Source organism: Egretta garzetta, unplaced genomic scaffold (genome assembly GCF_000687185.1).
Source record: "Egretta garzetta isolate BGI_Z169 unplaced genomic scaffold, ASM68718v1 scaffold268, whole genome shotgun sequence".
Classification (NCBI taxonomy): Eukaryota; Metazoa; Chordata; class Aves; order Pelecaniformes; family Ardeidae; genus Egretta; species Egretta garzetta.
Genome location: NW_009260600.1, coordinates 1,665,639 through 1,693,203, shown reverse-complemented (window position 1 = coordinate 1,693,203; position 27,565 = coordinate 1,665,639). Strand labels below are relative to the sequence as shown.

General features: G+C 38.4%; 1 protein-coding gene across 3 annotated transcripts in view; it reads right to left on the bottom strand.

The window, feature by feature from the left end:
• The window catches only part of FNDC3A (fibronectin type III domain containing 3A), a 109,157-nt gene extending 81,939 nt beyond the window's left edge, over positions 1-27,218 (bottom strand). For 2 of the 3 annotated variants that reach the window (XM_009644791.2, XM_035900322.1), the window contains exons 1-2: positions 27,197-27,218; positions 20,048-20,176 (exon numbers count right to left, since the gene is read on the bottom strand). In XM_009644791.2, coding sequence (XP_009643086.1) covers positions 20,048-20,149 — 102 coding nt within the window. In that variant the 5' untranslated portion in view covers positions 20,150-20,176; positions 27,197-27,218. Of the gene's footprint in view, positions 1-20,047; positions 20,177-27,196 lie in introns of those variants that run through there. The other variant, XM_035900319.1, reaches the window with a different exon arrangement.
• Between the last annotated feature and the right edge of the window lie 347 nt (positions 27,219-27,565).

Genomic DNA, 27,565 nt, shown 5'->3' with positions numbered 1-27,565 from the left:
AGTGCTTTGAGAAGGACATTTTTGACACTTACCACCTCAGTAGATGCAATTTGAAATAAGAAAAATTAAAGCTATGCACAGAGAGAGAGACACCGATACCTTTCTGGTCAAAAGAGATATTACCACAGACAATCACTCACAGGGATTCCCTCTTATCTAATAAAAGTCTGCTCACATAATCAAAGATGCAAGAAAATTTCTCTAAAATAAAAGGTAACATGGATCTTTCACAGCATCACATGTTCAGCAAATAAAATCTACAGGTTGCTTAGTATTTATAGCTCTTTCGTCTCATTCTAGGTGGCTTTATGCAGGCTTTGCACATTTCATTGTCCAACAGGCTACTTTGTGAACCCTGACATCAGTACTTATGAAAACCAAGGCCCTCGTCTTTCACACTGAATATCCTAGACCTCAATCTCCTTCCTCTTCTGGGCAAAACATTCACCTTGGGTGGAACAAGGGAAAAAGCTTTGGAAAAATCCAATGGTTCAGCCTCTCTTCCCATGCCTCATTTTTTTTTGTGACAAATCCCATTGCTTTACTTACAGAGTCTAAAGCTCTGCTATCCAAAGGCTAACGTGAATTATTCTATCTGGATTTCCATTGCCTGCTCCTCTAAAATAATTATGATAATCTGAAAAACTCATTTGTGATGTGTCAATCTCAGTGGGAGGCATGTTTAACCCAGGCACTTTTCAAATGCCATTTCTCTTTCTAAATCAACAAAACACTAATTAAGGACTTCACAACCTTAACAAAATAATATGAACTTAAGACACCGAGGCCTTGATACAGCCTCTAGATTCCTACAAGCACTTCTAAAGCATAACCAACTATAACAGAACCTAATAAAATTTAAAAGTGTAATTTCTCAATGTTAACAGAACTGTGACTCAACATATTTTTGTTTCAAGTTCAAAATATGTTAAGGCATTGCTATTAAGAAATGGGAGCATTAGGTCAACAACTAGTTTTGTATAATTTCCACTGAGACTAGAAATTGTTTCCTTTAAACAGTTATTAATGATGATCCACATGACCTCAATACAGTTCCTAATGAAAACCAGTACAGAATCTCTTTCCAAAGAATAGCATACAAGCTGACAATACAAGACTGCTATACAATTATCCTGAAAACAGCTTACATAAATAAAACAGAATTACCAACCCGTATCACTGAAGTTTGAAATACCTGAAACAGTTGTCAAAAGACTGCCAGAGTTTTAACAGTGAAATTTCATACTTTTCAATGGTACTTAATTTATTCTACAAAAGATATTTTAGAAGATAAACCCAGATCAAATGAACAACATACTAAGCTTTGTAGTAGTTCAATTAAATAGGTATGGATTATAAAGTTTTCTTCTTAGCACAGTATTAAAAGCAAAATCCATCCTAAAAACATAGAAAGGCATTTCAAAAAGGAATGGTATTCAGTAAACCCCCTTCTTAGCATGGAATACTTGACTACTTTTTCCCTGATTTTAAAACATTTACTTTGCTGCCCATCTACTGTCAGTTCAAGATACATAGTTCAGAGTGGCAAAGACCAGTTTCCTAATAAAACTGAAACATGCCACATATTAAACTCAATAGGTTTTTCCCAAAATTGCTGTTTAAACTCAGGCAGCTGCTCAAGCCAAGTAAGAACATAAGAAATGTCCACATGGTCTGGGTCAGCAGCCCAGGTCAGCAGTCCATCTATCCCAGTACTTTGTCTCTAATATATCAATTGGAGATGCTATTTAGGGAGAGCAAGTGAGCCAGGCCACCTTCTGCAGTCCATCTCTGCCACTGTCCATGAGTTTGCTTAACCTCTTTGAGTTGGCTTACACTTTGAATTGCCTCCACAACCTCCTATGGCAGCAAGTTCCTGAAGTTCACCTTTTTGGCATTTCAAAAACAATCTCCTACTAGTTAAATGCCCCTAGTTCCTATGCTATGGGATTTGCTGAACAACAGTTCTGAGTAAGTTTCATCCACTTCCTTATTTTTTAAGTCTTAGCAATTCCTCCTCCTTGTCCCCAGTCTCTATAAACAGAGAAGTCCTAATGTTTCTAATCTCCCTGGGAGAACTGCTTCATCCCCTTGACCATGCCAGTGATACCTAAAACCACAACTGTATGAGCACAATAAGCAGTGCTCGGGAACATCACCTGGGATGAACAATGTTATAGTAGTCTCGAGGACAACATGGGCTGATGCCAACCAAGCAGTCTTCTCCCAGACAATATGGGAAACTATTCCGGAGACCACTCTTAACAGGCAGTCTGCACACAGACACTCCTTCTGGAGGAAAAGACAGTTTACTGGAACAGACTTGTTCCATGACACTTAGCCCCAGTCTCTGGGAACATTCTTGAGCACACTTAAATTACTAATATATAAACACTGCCCAACAGCAGCCTGAAGAAGCATTAAGGCGTTTTGCCTTTTTGAAGGACTAGTTAAGGGATGCCCTCTTAATTAGCTTTGAAATTCTATTCTTCACCTTAATCATAATTTGAGCTGGTCTTATGCGATAAAGACACTCTTAGAATAGAAGAATTCCATATAAGACTATTTTATACTATTTCTCTCCTCCAAGAATTCCAAATTAAAATACAGTTTTGTTATAGCTCAAGTAGTATGGTCGGATCCAATAGATATATGCAACATTGACTAGGACATACTATCAACAGATGTAATAATTTAACAACAACTTAATCTGAAGATCTTGTATGTGATTTAGCTTTACTACATCAGTAAGTAGGATGAGAAAGTATTCTGATTTTGCATCTAAAGAAACAAAGGCTGTACGAATGTTCAAAGAGGAGAGTGCTCAATGTTTCTTATTTCTATTCGTAAGCTCTTCGCTATCTCCAAGAGGAACTGCAGGATGTTTCTGCAGACTGAACTAGGAAAGGGGTTGGATTTTTTTCCAGTCTTCAGCTTATTTCTAACACTGAAGAAATTAGTTTGATAAAAATAGCTGGAGTCAGAAATTATAAGACTAAGAATACAAAAACCAGAAGGTGGAAGGGAGATCTGTGCAAGACGAAGCTGCAGCCACCTTGATTCAGAGGGCTGCTCCAAAAAAAGGGAAAGCTTAAGGCCAAATGTTAACACTCATCTCCAGAAAGGTCTAGAAGTAACTTTTATCAGCACGAAGCAGAGGCTGCAGAAGCCAAAATAAGATTCTTAGAGGTATTTCACTCCACCAATATGGTCTCAGCAATGTCTTTTAAAGGCAGAATGGCAATGATACAAAACGTAGCTGATTTATATCTTACTAATCCTTGTCTTTATGGATACAGAATACTTCCTTAAGCAGCCTAACAATTCGCTTGTGCCACACAAATATGCAGGTTAAAGTATTTCTTCATTGGAGCACAGTGAGGGACGGAATGGAATTTAAAATACAGAAGTAGCTAATCCTGCTTCAAATATGTTCATCTGCACACTAATTAAGGCCAAAAAGCCCATTAACTCCACTGAAATAACAATTACAATTGACCCCTCATTCTGTCAGTAAAATTTACACTTCTACAAGCATCTATGCTTCCACTTCTATCCTGCTAACAGGACTAGTGATGTATTAGCAGATTACCAGGTTTCAAAAATAATTTCAGCTAGCTGACAGGAAAGAAAGGCAGCATCAGACTTGTGGCATCACAAATGCATATTTACATTACAATATTGAGGGAAAAGTTCTTCCAGTGCTCTCAGTCACACAAAAAAATTGTAAACTATAAATAGGCTTGAACAATTAATGACTGTTCTCCATCAGGTGGTTAGTAAGCAAGACTGAAATAAAACCTATGGACATTATTGTGAAGTACCAATACCAAAATCAGATTCATCTCAGTAAGGGCCCTAGATGAGGTGAAAGGCTAGCAGAGCAGGAAAATAAAGAAGCTTAGGACTAATCCACAGGCATGTTACTTCACTGTTTTAAGGCAACATCTTTCCACAGCAGAAACTGTGAATACAATTAGAAGTCCAAACTATTTCTATCCCTATGGAGGAAAAAAAAAAAGCCAGTAAGTAAAAGCTGAAATAAGTCCATGAGCTCTAAAAACTAATTTAATAAAAGATGTGTCATAGCAAGCTTGATACATTTTTCTTCTTTTGCTCACCACTGTACGTGTGCAAAAGCAGCTCTCTGAGTAAAACTCAAGGGCTAAAGAACAAGTCTCCCTCCCCAAATACAAACACACGTGGACAATACACCTCAAAAATATTTTGCCACTTCTATCAAATACGTATATACAATGGATCTGTAAGGCAAAATAGCTTGTATTTATAAAAACTACATATGCAAAGTATTATTGCTAATACATCATATATACAGAGATAGTATTTTTAATGTATTGTTTAGGTTCTAGAAGTATAAATTTAGTCTGAAGTAAAACACCCCCACCCAAACAGCAAATAATTGTCTCTAGACATATACTAGATAATCTTTTACACAAGCACAAAACAAAACAAGTTCAGAACTAAGACAGTTGCTAACTTTCTCCTCCACCCTGCCCCATAAAGGTATGAAGACCTACTTAATTTGGGGAAATTTTTGCAGATCAGATTTGAATAAGGTTTACAGAAGAGAGATTAGCTTATCCTTACCACATAAGGATGATCAAAGTATTACACATTTTAAAGCCACAGTTCAAATAATACCTGTATTCCTAAAATGACAGGACTGACTGAAATAGAGTTTCTAACTCCTACAAGCCAGCACAAATATCAAGAGATTCAATTCAGATACAGTAAAATATTGTTTACAAGTTTGGTATTCACAGCCACATTTTCAAATCTTTTGTAGCAGGTAACAAATTGTGTTGCCCAAATAAATGCTTTTATACCCAAAAGCTCTGTCTGTAGAGTTATTAGCTATTCCATATACAACATCATGTAAAAATGTTTAGTTTTCTTAATACCTATGGGTTTATTTCCAGCAAAGTCTATGCTGAAAGTTTAAAACTAGCATTTTAGAATTACTGGGATACAAGAGCAATATTTTTGTATTTGCATTAAAGAAAAAATCTATAGACATCAAGCTCTCTCTGTCTCTCCCAGAATATCTTCGCTCTCAAACACATCCTCCAGTATCAGTATCGATACCCCCTCTGAATGGGAAAAGAAAAAGGTTAAGTTTTTTAATCCTGACTGAAGCTGAAGAAACTAAAATACATTATATACTTTGTGTCATGTGTGAAGTTGTGGGATAAGCCCACATGAGAACTGACGCTCTGTTCTCTCCACAGGCTAGCACTGTCTGCTGCCACAAAGGCAAGAAAACCAAAGGAACCGGATTGAATTTCAGTGTAAAGGGATATTTGGAATCCTTCCCTCTCCCCAGCTACCCCCCACCTCCCACTGAAGGGGAGGGGAACTGAATGAGTTACTTGATATCTTCCCTTAAAAGAAGTTAGTTACGCTTCGTGAATTTACATATTTTTCCAGAATGAGTGAAATCTGGGACAAATTTTCCAACAGAGTTAAAAGCCTCTAAATATACGTAACAAGAATGCTAATAGGTCTACCACTAAATATATCCAAAAAAAAAAAAAAAGCAGTCCTTTAGCAGCAAAGCCAATTCATAGTATGGCATACATATTAAAATAGAAAAAATGTGGGGATAAGAAGGCAAGGAAAAAGTGTGGGGGGGAAGGTAGGATATGTTACATTAATTTTATCAGTTGCCAAAATCATATATAATATGAAGAAATAAGAGTATACTATATTACAGCTGTAGCTAAAAGGTACTTAAATGAAATAATGTAATAAGAGACTGTTCTGTACAACAAGAAAGATTACAAATTGGAGCAAAACAGTACTACTGAAAAGCAGAGTTCTGATTTTCTCTCATTCTGGAGTGGTTTTGGGGATGTGTGTGGTTTTGGGGGTTGTAGAGTGTTTTGGTTTTTTCCTCCAAACTTCCTAGAAACCAAGACGGTAAAGTGTTCCAAAACATTTCCCTAGACCTCTGAAACCATAATTTAAAGAGAATCAAATCACAATCCATTTCTATACAGTGTTCTTTTCTGAGATGTTTTATGAGGAAAGAAAGAAGAGCTTCAGGGTTGGGGTTGGTTTTGTTTCTTATTAATCTGAAAACATCTATATTTAGCATTATATAGTTACAGGTGCTGAGTCAGTAGCAAATTATTGTCAGCAAAAATCACAAATAATGGAAAGACTTTACCAAAATCGTATTTCTAAATGCATTAGTAATATATATCAACATAAAAATAGACAGCAGTGGTTTGCCTGAAAATACTACAACTGAAATTAGCTCAGCAGTACTGATAAGTATTTTTAGGCAAAAAGTCAAAGGTAGATTATTTTTTGAACATTTTACAAATTTAAGAAAACACCACAGCTAATGCTTTTGATCATTCTGACTTCAAAAATTTTTAAAACACTCAAGTAAACATGTTATGAGGGGGGTACATCCAAGCCCTTTGTAAGATTTATACTGTATCTTTTAACAGTCTGTCTGCAACAAGATTAAAAAAAGGGTGTAATTCTGGAAAAGGGTGAATACAATACAACACAACTTCCAGGCAGAGCTACATTTATGCTCTGTCATTAGGGCACATATTCAAAACAATTACATTTTTCTCCACTAACAGCTCCAATCAAAATCTTAATTAGTGACATGCTTTATCTCGTAACCCATTTCAAAAGCCTTAGCACTTTGACTTACTGTTGCTCGCATCCTTTTATTTCTCTCATTCAACTGGTGCTACCACAGTGACAAAGGATGAAGGAAGATTCAACAGTCACCACTCCGGCCGCTCCAATCCGTTCCATTCACTTAATACTGAGGTAATCTTCGGTGATGTGTTGAGCACTGCCTCCCCCTTCTTTTAACAGGGCACCTTAACCTAAACGCCACGCCGGAGTATCTCCCTTTACCTTCCTCTATAGCTGTGCATCCACAAAGCATGTGGAGGCAGGATGTGAAAGGTAGGATCAATTAACAATATACTCAGCAATACCTACCTCAAGCCTTCCTTCCTATCAAATTAGCCAACGTACAGTGAGCTTCCTGCTGTACACGAATGTATCATGTCACCATAGCAACTAAATCAACAAATAGCTGCTGCAGCATCTGCTTCTGGATCATCTAACGTCAGTCAACAGAAGGTTCGGGTTTAAGAAAACAAAGCTTCCAAATATATGCCATTTTATAACTGCATTTTTAATTTAGCCTCCTGATTCCCAGACAGGATATACTAGCTCAGAATGAACCAACTTCTGACTTTATACTTGAATCTGTGATGCAGCTCATGGCTTCAGTTTGCAAATAAGCCAGAAAGGAGGGAGGGGGAAAAAAAAAAAAAAAAAACCCCACCACTTTATAAGAGAATAAAAAGATACAGCAAAGAAATAATCACCTGGATTCCACTGCACTTTTTCTTAAATGCTGTGTTACTCTATACTGTGTGTTTATTAAGATACATTAAGAGGCATGAAAAGAAAGAAGTGTGTTTCCCAGTTTTGATTCATAATTTACATACATGTCTTCCCTAAATAATACTATAACCAGAAATATATTTTATTAGATACTAATATTTAAGATGCTTCAGATGGCTGACAAAAGATGGTTTCCCTCTATTCATCTCCACTAAAGAGCTGAACTGAAAACATCCAATATTAGTTTCGGGCAATCTCACATCTGTGGTCTTCAATCCCAACAACAGCAGGGGCCCACTGGCATACCCTCACCTGCAGAAGGACAGGCAGCCACATAGGGCAAAACACACATTCCTCCCTTCTTGTGAGAAATTACTTCAAATACCACATTTGCATCACTCTGGTTTAAGTCCTACCCCATAAACAAACACGATACATGAAACTGCTTTGTAACAACTTGATATCTGAAATGTAAGAACATGGTATTACTGATTAAATGTTGCCTGAGGTATAAAAAATTTTTAAAATTGCTTGGACAGTAATGTCTTCAAAGGTAGTAAGCAAGATTACACACACATACACACTTTTTACATAAAGGACTCAAACCTACAGAGCCTAATTACCACAAAAAACTAACTTTCTGCTATTTTAACTTCAAGTCATATTCTTACATTTGATCAGCATGAAATTCTTTACCCACTAAAAGTTTTCTAGGGTCAAGGTATCAGTTATTCAAATCCAGTATCATTTTATTATTGAAAACATTTACTTTCTAGTTTTCAAAGCATCTGATTTTCAATCTATATGGTCTTTTGTTACAAGCAAAATCATTGCATCTAGGTTGGCTCCACAGAGTGTGGGCCAGCAAAACCGGACACAGACTCAAGATGCTAACTCTGTTGTGCCTCCGATGTGGACTTTCTGTAATTTGTGGGTTTGTCACTTCACCTATGCCACGGTCTCCCTGTTTGTAGGACAAGTACAACAGTATTTGTATGTCCCTAAAAGCTACTGATCAAAGAACGCTGCAAGACTTGCATGTTGTTATTCATTAGCAGCACAGGAATTGCCAGATGGAATCACATCTGTGGTCCAGCTAAGGTGATGTCAGTTACAAATGCAGCAGAAGTTGTTTTTCCATTGATTGTGTTCTCAGAATCTGCTGTTCATATCATAATGATGCTAATGAGGCTATGAACTACTCTTTTCCACAATCAAATGCACTAACATTTAGAAAACAGATTAAATGGAAAAATGCAAAGTATCGGTGTAACAGGTATTACAGACAGCATAAAATTACTAAATAGGACCAGCTGACACATCAGTAATAAAAGCTGAATGAAAACAGTGTCTTAAGCCTTTGGCAATTTAAAACAATTTAAGAATTTTGTGCTTGTGAAGAATGTAACTTCCAACTAATTCTTTTGTAAAGTCATTTTTGATAAGGTTTTTCTACCTCCATCTTCTTTTAGACTTCCGAGAGACTTTCTCCCTCCCAAATTATGTTAGCTAGTAACCAAATAAGGGGTTCTGAAAACTTCAGGTTGAACTCTCTACTGCATCACACCAGTCTGTTGCAACAGACTACGGACACAATGTTTCTGTGGCATCTATAAGGAAAAGTAATGTTAGAATTTTCTTTTTTATCTTACATTCTCTTCCGGTTTTAGTATGAATAACAGAAGAAAACAGGCTGCTCATCCTTATAAATAGGTGTCCTATAGGCATTGAATGTTGTCCAAGTACCATGATAAAATGCTCTTAACACTGAAGTTCTAAAACATTCTATTTTCCACCAAATTTGAGGACATTCCAATTTATAGGTTTCCCACAACTACACAGATCTCTGCCGTAGCATCTGCTAATACTGACTGATAATCTAGAGGGATCTAACTGCTCCGTGTATGGAGATTAACACTTTCCTAATGAAGAACAGAAAAGACCTGGGCAGTAAAGGTTATTAAATCTTGGTTTTCAGGACTAGAAAAACAGAATAGAATTATAGAATTGTTTAGGTTGGAAAAGACCTTTAAAAATCGTCAAGTCCAACCATTAACCTAACACTGTCAAGTCCACCACTAAACCATGCCCCTAAGCACCTCATCTACATGTCTTTTAAATACCTCCAGGGATGGGGACTCAACCACTTCCCTGGGCAGCCCATTCCAATGCTTGACAAGCCTTTTGGTGAAGACATTTTTCCTAATATCTAATCTAAACCTCCTCTGGTACAACTTGAGGCCATTTCCCCTCATCCTATCGCTTGTTACTTGGGAGAAGCAACAAACACCCACCTGGCTACAACCTCCTTACAGGCATTTGTAGAGGGCAATAAGGTCTCCCCCTCAGCCTCCTCCTCTTCTCCAGACTAAACAACCCCAGTTCCCTCAGCTGCTCCTCATCAGACTTGTGCTCCAGACCCTTCACCAGCTTCGCTGCCCTTCTTTGGACGTGCTCCAGTGCCTCAATGTCCTTCTTGTAGTGAGGGGCCCAAAACTGAACACAGCATTCGAGGTGAGGCCTCACCAGTGCCGAGTACAGGGGCATGATCACTTCCCTGCTCCTGCTGGCCACACTATTCCTGATACAAGCCAGGATGCTGTTGGCCTTCTTGGCCACCTGAGCACACTGCTGGCTCATATTCAGCACCCCCAGGTCCTTTTCTGCCAGGCAGCTTTCCAGCCACTCATCCCCAAGCCTGTAGCATTGCATGGAGTTGTTGTGACCCAAGTGCAGGACCCAGCACTTGGCCTTGTTGAACCACATACAGTTGGCCTCGGCCCATTGATTCAGCATCTCCAGGTCCCTCTGTAGAGCCTTCCTACCCTCATGCAGATCAACACTCCCGCCCAGCTTGGTGTATTCTGCAAGTTGGTGTTGACTAGGGAGGAAATGCACACACAGAATTAAGTAAATGCCACATAATACATTGCAGGAACAATTTGTACGTTTGGGATTTTAACAAACCAAACGAACACAATCCAAGCTATTTCAGCTTGGACAGATAGTAGCAGCACCTCCCTAAGAAAGTGAGAGAAAGCAACCATCTTTTCAGTGACATGCTCCTAAGGCCAATATATTTTCAGGGGAGAGAGCAAGCAATTCTGTGTCATTTTTCTAAAAGGCAGCTGACAGATAATAAAATCAGCCAATATTTCATCTTTAGCCACTGCTACAAGATACTGTCAGCACCACTGAATGCACTAAGACAACAGAATATCCCTAGAAGCAACTGGAAACAGGGAGGTTGGAAAGATGACTAGACTGTTCAGTGGCAATGACATTCAAAACCTATAGATTTCAAGAAGGTTTCACTGCTTTTTGTAAAAAGGCAGGTTGGAAAGATCTGAGAATTAGTGATGTTTTTATTCTAGCAAATAAATAAAATCTATTTATGAAAAGATTTTTTAAATTCTTACTATACTCATATGTTTCCCCCTCCCCCCCCCCGCGCTTTTCTTCATGTGAAAAATGATCAGCAGAAAGCTGATCATGGGGGCGGGGGGCGAGGGGGGAGGAAGGGAAGGCAAAAAACATACTTCCGAAGACTCTGCCTACTTCCAGTCTCTCTGAATCTGTTGTGAAGATCTTAATGCTGAGAAGAGGGGAAGAACTAGTTTGCTGGTTAGCTGTCATCATTAGAGTTTTGCTAGTGTTTGCCTTCCATATAATACCTAGTGATAAATAATAAAAACAGAATCTTACAAGCATTATGAAAGCTAGCCAAGATGAACAAAGTGAGGTGGACAGTTACCAGATTCGCTAATGATGACGCAAGTCAATGGCACTTTACTTAAAAGAATTTCTTTGTTAGTGATATCTGGACGCGTTTGAAAGTGCGTGTAACCAGTTAGGCATCCACCAAGAAACAATATCCAACATTATAAAGCGGTCATGATGAACCTTTGGCCTAACAGCTGAATACATTATTTCAGAAAGGTCACAAGGCTACAATTGATTCTCCCTCTGCAGGCTGAGGCAGACCCCTTTCAGCCCTTGTCCCGACTTCCCTTCACCCTTCCGAGGTACAAAAAGAAGACCCAGCAAGCACGACAGACACACTGTTTCTCCCCCCTACAACCAGTAAGTGCCACGAAGAGCAGGTTATGGATGGAGATCTTCACCAAGCACGCAGCAGCTGAGTTCACTCAGGCTGTGCAGTATTCTGTAATTTACATAGGTGATTCAAGGGCTGAAGTGATAGGTGGGGGAACAAGGTACCACCTTCTCATTTTTTAAAGAACTATGCTGAACAACTCAAATCAAAACTTGTAATAAACATCCTTTAAAACAATCCCCTTCCTGCAATGAAACTGCAACAACTAAGAGAAAAAAATAAGTGAAACTGAATGTCCACATTCAGTTTCTGAAGAGTTTAGAAGATTTAAGAAACACATAAGCAATTGGTTTAGAAAATATATGGACTAGAAGAGAATTCTGTATTTCTCAACATTGCTTCTGACAGCTCAGATTCCTGTTTGGTGATACAGCATGTTAAAAGCCCATAATATTTAAGACTGATGGATGGGTCTTTAACATTTCTGCCTTAAATAGAGCACAAAAGGAAATGCCAAAGGAAGAACTGTATTCTGTAGTTAATCAAAACAGCATTTCATTAAAAAAAATTAGAATGCTAGAAGTTTCAATAGCACTTCTAAAGCAATCTTTTCCCCCCTGATAAAGTTCCCTGCACGCGCAGCTTTGTGCAAATCTGGGTATCACTGTGTATCAAACACACTGTGACAACACAAACCTGAGCAGGAAGGGAAATTAAAGGCTACATTCTCAATTTGATCAGGCTGGGAAAGCTCAGTACTGGACCAAGGGCTTGGTGGGAAAAAACTACAACCCCAACCCTTTCTCATATATTTTCTCCTCTACTTTGAAAAAGAAAGGGAGAAAAAAATGGAGCCAGGGGCCATTTTTGCTATGATGTGTAAACCTGAGTCTATCTCTTCCTGGAGAATGTCATTCTGGCCGCTCTATAAAGTGTATAATTTCTGTAATACGCAGAGGGTTAGATGGACTTTGCCCAGTTACAAAGAAAGAAACCTCTCAATCACCAGGGGACAAAAAACAGGCTTCAGCTAGCAGGGGATGTACTTCAGGGTACTTGTTTGCAAAGCATGTAATTCTCAAATATCTTAAGAGTGGAGTTTCTGCAGTTAAAAATATGACTTCACAAAGCAGTTACATTTTTGTCACAACTTAAAGAGAGATTACAATAGCTGTCTTCTGAGGAAACGTCTGTAAGTGATAAGCATGACTTTGTAGGTCCTGGCTTACTCGGCATTAAGTGTCCCACAGCCCAAAAAAGGGGACAAAAGGGGACCAAGGAATATGCCTGAGTCAAGGACACTACTTGGCCATAACTGTACCCTTCCAAACCTTACTGACAGAGGAGCATGCAGACTCAGGAACTGGGCCCACTTGCAACAGACTGTAGAGAAGAACTAGGCTACCTCAGTGCTTACAGCTCCAGGCAATTTGCACCTCCTCACCTCATAAAAAAAGAAACCATACAGATCTTTAGTCACTTTCCTAAAACATGAAAGATATCATCTTCCAGACATGCTTATTTGTCCCCCTTGACTATATTAGCAAGCTACAGTGACTAACCGACTTTAAATCCAATTTTCACATGTAATCCAATTCTCCCAAATGTCAGTTTCTGAAGAGATTCATTCAACTGGGGAAATCTTGCCTCAAGTGTCTTGGGGGGAATCTACTGTATCAGAGACCAAAATTAATCTAGGATTCATATCACGCAAATGAAAACAGACATTTTAGAGAGAAATAGGAGGATTACTCAGAAGTTTTATGAGGATACTACATTCCGTGAATTTTCATGCTGAATACAAGTAGGAAAGGCTATGTACTACACAGCCTTCACTCTTGTTTCTATATTTATTTTCAGACAGCAAATATTAAAATAAATATATTTGGATGGTAGTATAAATAGTGCAATAAATCTGATGGTGCTTCTGCTAACCAAAAGCAGCATAGTATTCATACATAACTGTACGCCAAAGAATTTTGAATCCTCACTTTCTGCTGAGGATGATGGCTGCTGCTAGGAAATCTAAAGCAAGTTTTCAATGCATCTGCAATCAAGGACACAGTTTAAACACATCAGAGAAAATTCTGATCTCAAGGGCTAAAAAGAATAATTTACACTTAACTATGACAAAAAAAAATTATTAACTCAGATACAGAAAGGATCTAATAACCTTGAGGCATCAAAACTCACATCCTCATAGCTTTTTTTTTTTGTGGCAGTGTTTTATAAAAACCATAGCCATCAACCAATTAAAAACTTTTATAGAAAAGGTTTTTAGTATACAGAATGTCCCATGTAATTTTGATTATGTATTTTCCAGTGATGGCTGCTATACAAAAGTACTAATCAATCCTAGAAAAAAACCACAGCTAGATAATCAGCTTCTGTAAGCTGGCGCTGCAGCATTGCACGCAGAGGAGTTCCAATGGTTCCAGTGAACACAGCTCTGGTGCGGTTCAATTCTATGAAGTCACTGAAGGATGGAAGAATAATTGTCAACTAAAACAAACTTTAATGAATCTCTGAAAGGAAGAGTTAGACGCATCTGCCAATTCAATAGAGCCAAAGGGGAAGTAAAAAAAAAAAAAAACCAAAACCACAAAAAAAAAAGAAAAAAAAAAAAAAAAAAAGACAGAAGCAGCCATGCATGTACTCTGTACTCTATAAAAATCAAAACACAGATAAAGGAAAACAGCACAATATGGAAAGCAGCAAGAACAGTTATAACAGTATATGTTGTTAAACAACTTTTAACAGAGTTTTTTTTTTTCTTGTAGATGAAAAGATCATGAAACATATGCAGTTCTAGGCTTGATTTTCGGCAGCAAGACAAAAACAAAGCAAGATGGAACTTGGTAATGTACCATATGCTTTTCAGAAACAGAAGCTTCAGAACTAAAACTGAGGAAAAGCATTGAGTAATCTAGTATACATCTTCACCACTGTATTTCTGCTGTGACTCCACATATGTAAACAATCTGAAAACCAAAAAAAGGAGATTCTCAAAATTATTTCATTTGGTTTTATAGCCATCTATTACTCTGCTGAGTAAAGACTTCCTCCTATGATAACAGGTTAATAATAACTTTAAGGTCAGAGGTTTAAATATTTAAAGAAGAAATTGGTTTCAGAAATACTAACTTGTAGATTTGATGCTAAGTATCTATTTCAGTTCAAAGAATTTGAACATAAACTCACACACAGTACATGTGTGTATATAAATACACATATACACACACACACAACATATTGAATATATACACACACAGTGGGATTTTTGAAAACCCACTAAGCATCTAAACTTCTGAATAAAGTTTGGAGGATAAGCAATGAGCTGGCCAAGCTAGAAGTATTACTTTATACCTTGTTGAGAAATAAAGCTGACTGAAGGTCAAACTCTGTGTTCTATTCCCCAAAGAAAAGGAAATGGTTAACAGGTATTGGGCTACTTTAAGAGTGCTACCTACCTTTTTGGTAATAAAGGACACCAAGGTTATATAGGGTTGTCTCACTTTACAACTGTTAGCTTTATTGGGAAGGTGCAGAGAGTGTCCACAACTCCAGGGTTGCTGCAGACTTGTGTCAGCAATTTACTGATTTGTCTTGGAACAGCACTGGGTGCTGTAGAAACTTTCCAAAACAATTTAACATCAGTCTAGTATCAGGAAAACAAAGTGGCTGTTAAAGAAAGTAGTTCAAACTCTTGCCTCCTCATTTTCCTCTCAATCATGAATTTACCTCCCATCATCAAATCAGGACTCACATAATCAAACATATCCTTCCTGTCCAGCCTCAGCAATGATCAGTAAAGCCTCACTGCAGTAGTTACCCTTACATGAAAAAACCCTCAAGCACTTCTGTCCTCACACCATGTTTTCTCAGTGTCACTTGGTTTCTGTCAACTCCTATGGATCCTCTCCATACTTCATCCACAACCTTACTCACCACCAAGATGTAAGAGTAAGTTACTCACGTTGAACACAGCAATGAGAAGATGCAAAAGCAGTAGTACTTCTGTGCTTAATAGAGAGGGAGGAGTTAACAGGCTCGGTCTTTGCTTTTCCTTTTCCTTGGTTTTGTCTGGCAAAACTAACAGTAGTCCTGGGACACAGAACGAGGCAGTCTCCCACGGCAGCACCAAGTAGCATACAAGCATCCACGTAGTTTAAGATGTTTTATGCCTGAACACATGCATTCCTCTAATTTTGTGGATTGTTTTAAAGCTGTAACTTTCCGCCATGTTTTAACCTGATCAGACACTTCTACTATTTGAAGCATATGACCTTTCATCTTAACATATTCAAATGTTTGTACTGCTCTTTCACATTTAAACTGCTAGCAGAACTTCAAGTATTTGAAATAGATTATCTTGAAGATATTAACTGTTCTAGAAAAGTACTGAATGATCTATACCCATTTGGTAACTCAGTTATGCAGCATATACAACTTAAATCACAATAATTATCATAGTTAATTCTGGTAAGATGCAAGGAGCAGGCAATTGATTAAAAGAATCCTCAGATGTTTCACAACTGAGCAAAAACTTGCAAGTTCTAGGATACAGTTAACCAGTCTAACATAGGAAATACCAAAATATAAACAAAGTATATTTAAATAAAGACTTTTCTACCAGATTTTCAATACCTGTTTCAGTCAGGGCTGGCTAAAGCTAATTAGAATAGCTGCGGTCCAACCCACACACTATGAAGACAGAACACCACATACATTTATTTACATGGACAAAACAGCTCTGAATTTTGATTGTGGGAACACAGTTAAATTCTGTCAACACTACGGATTATGTTACAGATTTTGCAATCCAACACCACGACGCTGTTACAAAAGAGACTTTTTTTAAGGAAGTAACCTCTATAGAATGCGTGCATTGTAGCTAAGCAAATAGGAGACTTTCAGAAAAATGAACAACTCCATCACAAAGACAGATGTCTTCACACTTCTTGTAGCTTCAAAGTTACAAGAAAAAAAAATAGGAATACAATGAACTAATATTCTGCTTAATGTATTTTTCAAAAACTGTTAAAAACGCTCAGAATTGCAACACATACTTGAATACATCACACTTCATTTGAAAATATATACCCCTTACATTAGTGTACCATTAAAACAAACATAACAAATAATTTTAAGATGCTTACAAATAAATAATGGCCTGCCTGACTTTTCTGTGGCCTAAGTCTTAATTGGTCAACCTTGACTGAGTAAGCAGTATCTGCAATTCTGGATCTCCTGTATTTCAGATATACAAAGTATTTTCTACTTAGTGATGGCTTTTAAATCACCAGATGCAAAAAGGGTTTCCAGTAACATTTCCTGCCACCGAATGAATGCATTTGCAGATTCTTCATGAGTCATGTATCAGATGCGAAGGAAAGATAGAAAACAAAAGTCACAACTTTCACTAGAGATTGTGGAACACAGAACAGTAGAAAACATTGTGCTATAACTGCTAGTTATCATGAAATGAAGAAAGAAACTGACTTTATTGATGACTGAGAATCTGACCAATGCTTTCTGAAGTCTCTTTTTTTCTTTTTTAAAATAAACACTACCACTATCAGTTCCACTTTAGACAGTATTCTTAATGAGCAGCTTTTTTTTTTTTTTAATAAAAAAGGAGACTCACTGCATATATGATGTTTTTCCCTTACGAAGATTAATGGAAACCCCCACAAATTCATTTATTTGAAAAAATTCTTTGCTTGTTTTCCAGTTTTAACCTTGCTTGGCAGGAGAAAAGGAGACAACATTTTAATTTAATCCCCAAAGGAACATTTAAGCTCATGTCTGACTCAAAATTTTGCACCATGACAGCATAGCTTGATAGTCTTATTTTTGGGGAAGGCAGAACAAGTACCTCAGTCTCAACTATCTTTGAAAGGTCATGGCGATTAGGAGGGGTTCCCAAGGACTGGAAGAAAGCAAATGTCACTGCAATCTTCAAAAAAGGGCAAGGAGGAAGATCCAGGGAGCCACAGGCCAGTCAGTATCACCTTCAGCTCTGGGAAGATGAGCGAGCAAATCTTCCTGGAAGCCATTTCCAAACACATTAAAGATAAAAATGTGATTGGTAGTAGTCAGTGTGGATTCACAAAGGGGAAATCATGCCCGACAAACCTGGATGGCCTTCTACAATGGAATTACTACCTTGGTGAATGAGGGGAGAGCAGTTTATCATGACTATGGCAAGGCTTTTGACACTGTCTTGCATAACATCCTCACACAAAAACTGAGGAGGTACAGACTGAACATAGGTGGATTGAAAACTGGCTCAAAGGGTTGTCATCAGCAGTGCGAAATTCAGCAGGCCATTCACTAGTCATCTACCTCTGGTTGATACTGGGACAGATAATGTTTACTATCTTTAAAGACCTGGATGACAGGACTGAGTGCACCATCAACAAGTTTGGTAGTGATACAAAATTGGGACGAGCCGATGATGCACTAGGCAGCTACACTGCCATCCAGAGGGACCTTTACACAAGCAGAAGACAGGAGCCAGCGGGAATCTCATGGAGTTCAACACAGGGAAACGTGAAGTCCTGTACCTGAGGAAGAACAATCCCATGCACCAGTACACACTGGGGGCTGACTGACTGGAAAATAGCTTTTCAGAAAAGGAATGGCAGACAACAAGTTGAATGTGAGTCAGCAAGGCACCCTTGAGTCAAAAAAGGCCAATAGCATCCTGGGTTGCATTAGGAAGAGTAGTGCCAGCAGGTCAAGGGAGGTGATCGTTCCACCTACCCAGCACTGGTGAGACATCTGGAGTTCTGGGTCCAATCCTAGGCTCCCCAGTACAAGGAGGACATGGATGTACTGGAGACAGTCCAGCAAAGGGCCACAAAGATGGTGAAAGGATTGGAGCATCTGCTGTGTGAGGAGAGGCTGAGAGAGCTGGGACCGTTCAGCCCAGAGGAGAGATGTACCAGGGGAGATCTTATTATCAGTGTGCCTGAATATCTGAAGGTGGGGGCAATAAACAAAACTGAGCCAGACTTCTCAGCAGTGCCCAGTGAAAGGACAAAAGACCATGGGCAGAAATTGAAATACAGAAATTCTACTAAAATGCAAGAAATTATTTCATTGTGAGGGTGGGTTGAATATTGGAGAACAGACTGCCAGAGAGACTGTGGAGTCCCTTATCCTTGGAGATACACAAAAGCCAACTGGACATGGTCCTTGGTGATCTGATCTAGCTGACCCTGCTTTGAGTGAGGGAAAGCTGGACTGCATAATCACCAGAGATCCCTTCCAACCACACAGACTCTGTGATAAAATCCTTGTAGATGTTAAACAACAGTAAAAAGAAATATTCACAATTGGGTAAAGAAAAGAAATGGGGGTGGTATGTTTAACTTCGAGTAAGAATGCTTTATTCTTTTTTGTTTGCCAGGCTTTAAAATCGAACTTTTCAAGGCAGAACATGTCAGGAAACAATAGCTGTTCTCCTCTTGCACATTACAGATTACTACTTCTAAACATCAGTATTTGAAAGAAGAATTGGAAGAGAAGGCAAGTTTGGATTTTTTTTTCCCCCTTTTCTGGAATATTGTGTCCATACATTCATTAAAAAAAAAACCACAACAAAAAAACCCCAAACATTTATCAGCTCCTTCTCTGTATTTAAGCTTCCCTACATTGTGACGATCCACTGCAGCCCAAACCTCTTCTCATGAACTGTTGCAGTCCATTCTCCAGTCTCATTTTAGAGCTCTTTTCTGTGTTTTTACCCTATGAATTAATTCCTCTTTATGATAAATATTTCTTCTGCATAAAGATCAAGCTTGGGAACAGCAGACTGTAAGGGACTTCCCTAGACTGTCAAGTCCAGTCTCTTGTTATCACAGGCAGTGGTCTCTCAATCCATTCAGATACTTCAAAGCACTTAATTTTTCACTCCTTTTCTCCCATTGGAAGCTGCTCCAGAATTGTGCTTATCTGGGGCTTACAATACTCTTCCTAGATTAAAGATATGGAGAATGCATACATTTTTGCCAACACTTCTTCCTCACTGGAGCAGACCCTTCTCAAGTGTTCTGAAACCATAGTCTCAAGTTTTTCTATCACCTTCACTGGTTTTGTCTTAAAAAAAATTTTGGAAGAAGCATCCAGGCAAACACTAATGTACAAAAGCAAGTCCCACCATTCAAGATACCCAGTTGTAAACAACTGTCAGTCTAGAGACCATAGAGTTGTTAGCACATGTTGTGCCTGAGCTAGTAACCTCTACCATAGGGGAAGGTTTAGTAAGCTTAACAAGGTCATGTGGTAATGTAAATATATAGCTTCCAAATTAAGACTGAAGCATGGCTAGACAGCTTCACAGCTGTTTTGTCCCATCCTTCTATGAAGATATTCTTTCACAAGACAGATTTTCTGCTTCATACTCATTACAAATCTCTTCTCTACACCAGTTCTACCTTCACCTCGATCTCTAAAACATATTTATCTGAAGCTGCACAAAAATATTCCAGATGAAGGTTTACTATCTTTTGCAGTGTCAATATGTCAATAATGCTGTTGGAAGAAGAAGAAAAAAAAAACCTGAAGTTTCCTTACCTGTTGTGCTCCATCCCCACTAACAATAGGGGAAGTTAGAAGAGGGATTTCACTACTTATAATCGAAGTGGTGTCCAGTAACGGTGGATGTTCTGCCATCATTGATGGTGCACTAATTCACAAGATCACCTGCAAAGAAAAGTTACTCATGGTTAAACTATATAAAAATTTCTGAATAATTACCCTTAAAGAAAAGCCTCACTTAAAAAAAAATTATGAAATTAGACACCTTTAGAAAGTATGTTTTCACAACATTTCAGCAATCATGTAAACATGAAGATGTGTTTGCCAACTAGTATAAGCTTTATTTATATAGAGGGTAGGTTTACACCCCCTCTAGCGGCTGAACCTTAGAAGACATCACAACCTTGGAGCTAACAAACCTGAATCTTTTAACTTTGATTATAAATGAAGATTTTGTCTAAGTTTGACTGGCCCTGGTGACAAAATTACTACTGGAGAAAATGGGGAAGGAAAAAAAAAAAAGAGTGCAGTTGTCTTAGAACTTACATATATGAAGCTGGTAAAAACCTGAGATCTACAAACAGACACTGGGTTTGGGTTTGGTTTTTTTTTTTGTTTGTTTGTTTTTTTTTAAAAAATCACCAACTCACTTTTTCTACTATTACAACGAGCGAGACACTTATTTTAGTAACAACTAGTTACTGGGAAATGTTCAAGTGAGACACAAATGAACAATAATAATAAAAAAAAAAATCTGCACAATCTAACATTTCTTTACTTTTAAAATGTATTAGACCCAGAATTAAAGCTGTGTCATTTTGAAAGCCAGTGGTCCTTTAATAGCTTTACCAGCAGCTAAAACTTGGGGGGTGGGAAGGTAATGCCTGCACACAAAATTATAATCCTTATTACTATACTATGAAAACGCCCTCACTAGCACACACTGTAAAGTTACATGAAATCTGATGACAAGAAAAAAACCACCCAGGCAAGGGCCCATGAAAGCAATGATCCACTTCAACTCTGATGAGCGTCAAGTAACAGCATAACAGAAAGCAAGATTCAGCCGAGAATTCCTTTCAATTACATTAACAAGTCATAAGTAATGTGTTTCATGCTTTTTTGCATGTTAATGCTACATGAAGACTGGATGGAAGAAAAACTGAAGATTACCGTTTTTCCATGCTGGAAATATGTATTGCAAGTCTAGTAAGCTGCTTTTGAAATTGTATTTTTTTGTTAAAAAAAAGTATCACTAATTTATAGTGGTTTAGTGTACTGGTCTTAATTCCATCCCAGCCAGACTTAGCGTTGGGGATGGTGGAAAGAATTAGATCAATAAGAATTGAGAAATTGATATTTCTTACCAAAACAAAAAGACAGATGGAAAGAATTCACTAGAGGTAAATGGTACATTCAGAATTCCCACAAGTTAATCACATTTTGCATCCAAACCCAGTGCTTAATATCAAACATAAACATAAAGATTAAGCTGAGAATAAGCTTGTACAGTATTTCTAAAGCAGAACTGCCTCTCTTAGCCAGTACTGACAGTAGCCTGGTAAAAATAAATAGGTACAATTTTGAAGTTATACAGCCTGACAGTCAGTAATATTACAGGTTTTAAAAGTTTTGCCTTGATATCATCTGGCTAATGAAACTCTCTACAAACACTTCTAAACTTCTAACACAGATATACTGTCTGCTCATAAACAGATATGCTTCCTAGTTACAGCGTATAAAACTTACTTTAAATGAAGAGATACCCGATAAAATTCAAGGAGTGATAAAGTCAGCTTCATGACACTGACTTTGGTATCAAATTCTAGAGATGATATTTGGTTAATTGAAAGAGTTGCTGTTACAGTTTACAACTCAGAAGCATTCTGTAAAACTATCTCTATCCCACCCAATTGACTGCTTTTACTTTTTTGCCCCCCTGGGGCAGATGTTGCCGTGTATCTGCTGTGGGCTGAAATCTGTAACACAGTGCTGTCAGTACAAGAAGACTCACACACAACAAAGACTTCATGTTTTCTAGAAAATGCATTAACAAAGCACCATAAGCCTCTTGTACGGCTATACATGTACAGTATGATTTAGCTATTCCCATGCTGAAAGTTGTCCTACTATAAGACTATGAACTTGGGGGAAAAAAAGCGTTCTGAAATTCTTTTAGGTGTTTCATTTACTTTCCTGGTACACTCTGCAAAGGCTGAAGTTGGAAAAAAAAAAAAAATCCCTCCAGGTTAAAAGACCTTAAAACCTAACTGTGATTACTTAAGAATTCATCACCTCTTATGCCAAGTCATTTATACCCTCTTAGCCAGATTAATTAGTCTCCCAAGCAATGAGGACAGAGTTTTATATTCCTATCTTTAAAAGCTTTCCCACTCATCAAAAAATCCTCCAGGCTACAGTCAGTCCCCACCACTTCTACAGGTGGCAGAGGGCTGATGAAAGTTACTTAGATCATCTGTCAAGCTAGCAAGTTTGATGGTAAGCTTCCCAGGATATTATCCAATAACCATTTAATGTAAAATGAATGCACAGCCTGGAAGTAGGTGTTAGAATCAAGGCATCCCTCCTCCCACGACCGCTACAACCAGGTTTGCTCTCATGCCATCTCTTGATCTTATAGCTCCAAATATTTTGCACTCCTCCCTACAGTGTCACAGACAGAAAAGTAATTCCAATACTCCACGCTATAACACAACACACTCCCAGACTAAGCTGGCTTGAATTTCCCCAGGTTTAAATTGAATCCAGCTCATTATTCCCAAGCCACCATGCTAATGACTAGTCTCTTACATAAGAAAGCACTCATCTCCTTTATCACACACAGTGACTTTTGACTGAATCCATAACTTATGATGTGCTCAGTGCCATCACCATTTATTAGGCGTAAATCGAAACATATCTATCAAATTGGACACCAATGAGAATTAAAAATAACCCAAACTGACTCAAATGCAACTGTCATGACAACTTGTTAAGCCCTTCCAAGACAGGAGCAGCTCTGGACATACGTAACATTTGGTCTCAGAGTCATTCATTCCCTCACACAGGTGTTTCATGATTTGATTTGTACAAAAATTAGGTTCTCACAGGCACCTGTGTGCTTAGGTGGGTAGTCCACCTTTGGCACACAGCCATCAGTGCCTTAACTGGGGGACAGCTAAATTCCATGTCTGGATCCAAGTGTTTGATTTATTTTGGAGATGAAGCATGCTGCTCATCGATAAGCCCTGACAGGAGGTACTAGGTATAGTGTTATTCTCGACACCCTCTACAACAATAATAAAAGTGCTACCTGTCAGACTGTGTAATCAATCTGGGGAAAAAATAAATCAATGCTTTCTTGACAATATAGTATTAGATTTCTCTGTAATGCCACTGAACTAGTCTTGAAGACTACAGGCTTAAAACTCGTACCAATGTGGGTCTATGCTACATGTGTCATCAAAAGCCTGCTGCCTCTTGATTACTGAGAGGGAAAAATCTGTACAAGTCAGTGCACATGATCTGGTCAGACAGTAAGACGTGGTATGTCCACCAGTTGCAGGTGCCTTTTGTTTTCAGCTATGAGGACATGTAAAAACAGATAGGAATTTGAAAAGGGATAAACACTATGTGGCAGAAGGAGGAGAAGTCAGATCAAATGGACAAAAGGTTGGCATCAAAACAAGCGGAAGTGCTCAATAAACATATCCTGGAAATAAATGCCATTATATCATATTCGATGCAAAGATATCAAACGGGCATAGACAGAGCTTTTAAATCAGCAGACCCAGATAGCTTGCATTCATGACTTCTGGAAGAAATCTACCTAGATCTTTGAAAAAGACCTGCAAATAACTTGAGTCCTGGGAAAGACTCAGAGGTCTAGAAGAAAGAAAAAAATAAGTCTTGCATTAAATACCCTATTGTAAAAGGGCAAATGGGACAATCAATGCGTTGTTAGCCAACAGCGATCATAGACCAAATAAAAGTCATAGTTGACACTGGATGTTATTTGTAAAGAATTAAAAGACAAGTATGCTTGATGGAAAAAAAGCTTATCCAATTAACTTGATGAGAATCTTCTGGTGACAGGCATTGCTCATAAAGGTATTAATAAGAGACTGGAAAAACAATCTTAAACCTTATTTGACATTACACAACATTTCTCTTCAACATAAACACAGACCAGATATTACATGGATTAAAACTGGACAGACAGCCCTTAAATACTAACAGTAAATACAGAGCTGTTGAGCATTGAGTTTCCAATAGGAAGGGAAGCTATCAGTTCTTGGCTTCTCACTACAGAACATGTTTTAAGGGCGAACTTAATCCTGTGAAAAAAAAAAAAGCAAAAATAAAATAGAGGAACTCAGAAGGAAGCCTGGAAATGACAAGCCATGACAGTGATGAGACAGAGTCATTTTACTCCACTAAAACGCAATGAATAGCTTAAAAAACTAGGCCTAACAAAAGATTTTAATACATAAAGGTAAAGCTATACTTTTTAAAACAAAGAAGGGCGAACTTAATCCTGTGAGGGGTTGATTCTGAAAAGGATAGGATAATAGAAGTGGACAGCCAAACACAAGCTCCCCAAAAGGTTGTATCAGTTATATCAACAGGTGTACCTCACTTAGCAACAAGGAGGATACTTCCCCTGCCTCTGGCTGCAAATAACTACAATCTCTACTAGAGTAACACAACAAGCTTTGTCTCCAATTTGCCGACTTAAAATTGTTGATACTGGTTCAGAAGAATAGTATGAGTGACTACAACTTCTTGAAAATATTGTTCCATATTGAAAATACTGAAAGCATAAAAGTATGTGCGTACTATAATTTCAGCCTTAGCCCATATAAAACTGTTCTGGATTATTGTAACTGTCTGCCAACTCCAGCTAGTTTCCCCCAAAACTTCAGGATTTAGTGAGGTCTTGAAAAGGACATAGGACAGCAGCTTGCATTTGGACAACAGGTAAGGCTCAGCCTGCAGAGCCACTACAAACAATTCACAAGCCTATTCTCATATTTCCTGTACCACTGAAAACTAACGGATGTAGCGGCCTTCAGAAAGGGTAAAATAACACATGGGCTAAATCTAAGGGTAAAATAACACGTAGGATAAATTGAAGGATTTATTTAAGGCCAACCCACTACAGTATTCTTGTGGACATATTAAAAGGGATCGGACAAGGAAGCTGATACATTAACTGGATAGGTAATACACTGTTGCTAAGCACAGAAGCAGCCGAGAAGTAGTTTTCTACTGGTAGCACATTAAAGGCACGGTTATTTAGAAATCTGTACCAACTCATGCACCTCAACAACTGGTGCATGAACAGCTATCTCATTTCTGGTCTTCCTACTGAATATACTGAACTAGTAGTAGACATGCAAAGTATAATTCAGTGCTAACTCAGATGACACTGTTCTTTCAGAATCTGCACCGAGTCTTGTCCTAGGATTCAAGGAAAGTACAAGGTCTCCTGAGATTTCAACCAAGTTGGGTAGGTTAATGCTTTGTGCAAGACTTAGGTAGCAAACTACCTACTCACCACTACCTCCAACTGAACTGCTATTCATTTTCCTTATCATGTGAATTTGAAAAGACTTTGAAAGATTTTTCTGAAGGCCATCAAAGCTGAAACAAAAAGAAAGCATCTAAATTTACTGGATATGATTTGTTTGTAGACACTCCAGACTTCTGCTGAGGAACCACTACAGAATGGATTACACTAACAAGCCAAAAGGCTAAATGATGTTAAGGCTCAAAGACCGACTTCTACTCAGTAGTTCAGTAAGCAAGTTTGCTTTCCTGAACTGTAATGACAATTTGACTCAATCCTTAAATGCCTTCAGATTTGGTCCTTTTATGTTTGTGGCATTAATCATGTTCTAAAGACATATGCAACTCTGCTTTTTAGTCAATTGTTCATTAAGGGTTAAGAAATACTGTAAGGCTGAGATCATTGGGCAGTGCACTTCCTCTGCACATGCAAAAAGGATCAGCACTTCCATCTCCAAGAGACTAGCAGCTGATCTTAATGATAGTCTCTGAAAACACATCAGCATTAAATCAGCTGGATCACCAAGGTAAAACAGCATGAGTCAGCAGCATGCACCCGCGTAGCAACGAAGGCAAACAGCACACTGGGCTGTATTAGCAGAGAAGCACAGCCGATGGGCTGAGGGAGGCAATTATTCCCCACTAGTCAGCACTTATAAGGCAGCATCTGGAATACCACATCCAGTTTTGCTCTTCCCAGCCACCTCCTCCTCGCCAGTATGAGAGATATGCCGCAAAGACTGTTACTGGGCTTAGGCCCATGGAAGACACGGAGAAGCTAAGAGCTCTAAAGTAGCCAGGGGGTCACCTACTGGCTGGATCCCACTGCCTGAAGGATGCTTGTCGAGAGCCTTAAAATCAAACTCTTCTTGGAGGCACCCAGCAGAAGTACAAGAAGTGATGGACACACGCTGCACCACTGGAAATTCTGTCTGGCCCTAAGGGAGAAGACGACATCTCCACAATGAAAGTGGTATAGCACACAGGCATAGGATGCCTTGAGAGGCTGCAAAAATCTCAATCCTGTAGCTCAGCAGTCTCCAAAGTGGGGTGCATGCACCCCAGGCACTGCAAAAGACAACCCCTTGGGGTGTGGGAAGAAAATGCTTTTTGTCATTGATAAAGAAAAAATATTTTTAAATAGTGATTTCATCTTTATCGCATCCTTTCTTTTTTATGTATGCTTTATAGTGTATATACTATATTAGTAGAGTAGCATATGCATACAATTTAAAAATGTACATATATTGGAGGTGCACACTCAAAACATCTTTACTGATGGGGTGCATGATCAAAAACTTTGGAGACCACTGCTGTATAAAGTCAAAACCTGACCACGCAAGGCCCTGACAAAGGGCTGAAGAAGGCAATCTCCAAAGGCCCTTCCGAGCAGAATTATTCTATGAATTCCAGAGTATTAGTCAATCAAAACACGACATGTAAGGCCAAAGTTAAATGGTTTTCAGTAGATTGGAACACAGAAAGGGTACAGTAGTTTGTCTCCCAAGCTCTTAAAAGCTGTCAGATTCTCACTTCAGAATTTCAAAGAAACAATGACAGTACTAATCAAAACTCAAACTCACAGACTTAAAGTTCAAACTTCGGAAGACATACCCGTAGCACTGTCCACAACAGAATGACTTTATACCCTGTCCTTTCTCCTAAGAAAAAGAGGAAAGCTGCATTAGAGGACATTTACGAATTAAAAAGTTATACTTTTGTATTAAGGACACAACACAAACAGGCTTTCCATTTCAGTTGGGCTGTAGGCACTGCTATGATAAATGCAGTGATAGCTAGTAAATGCAGTGATAGCTAATAACTATGCTGTGTACAAAAAAACCCCAAAAAACCTAAGGAGGACTCCTTTCCTAGAGATTCACTGCTTCTGGTTATTGAGTTTCATACAAAATACAATTGTTTTTCCCATAACTGGAGGACTTACAAGGCCACACTCCACGGTGGCATCTCTGGTGCCTACTG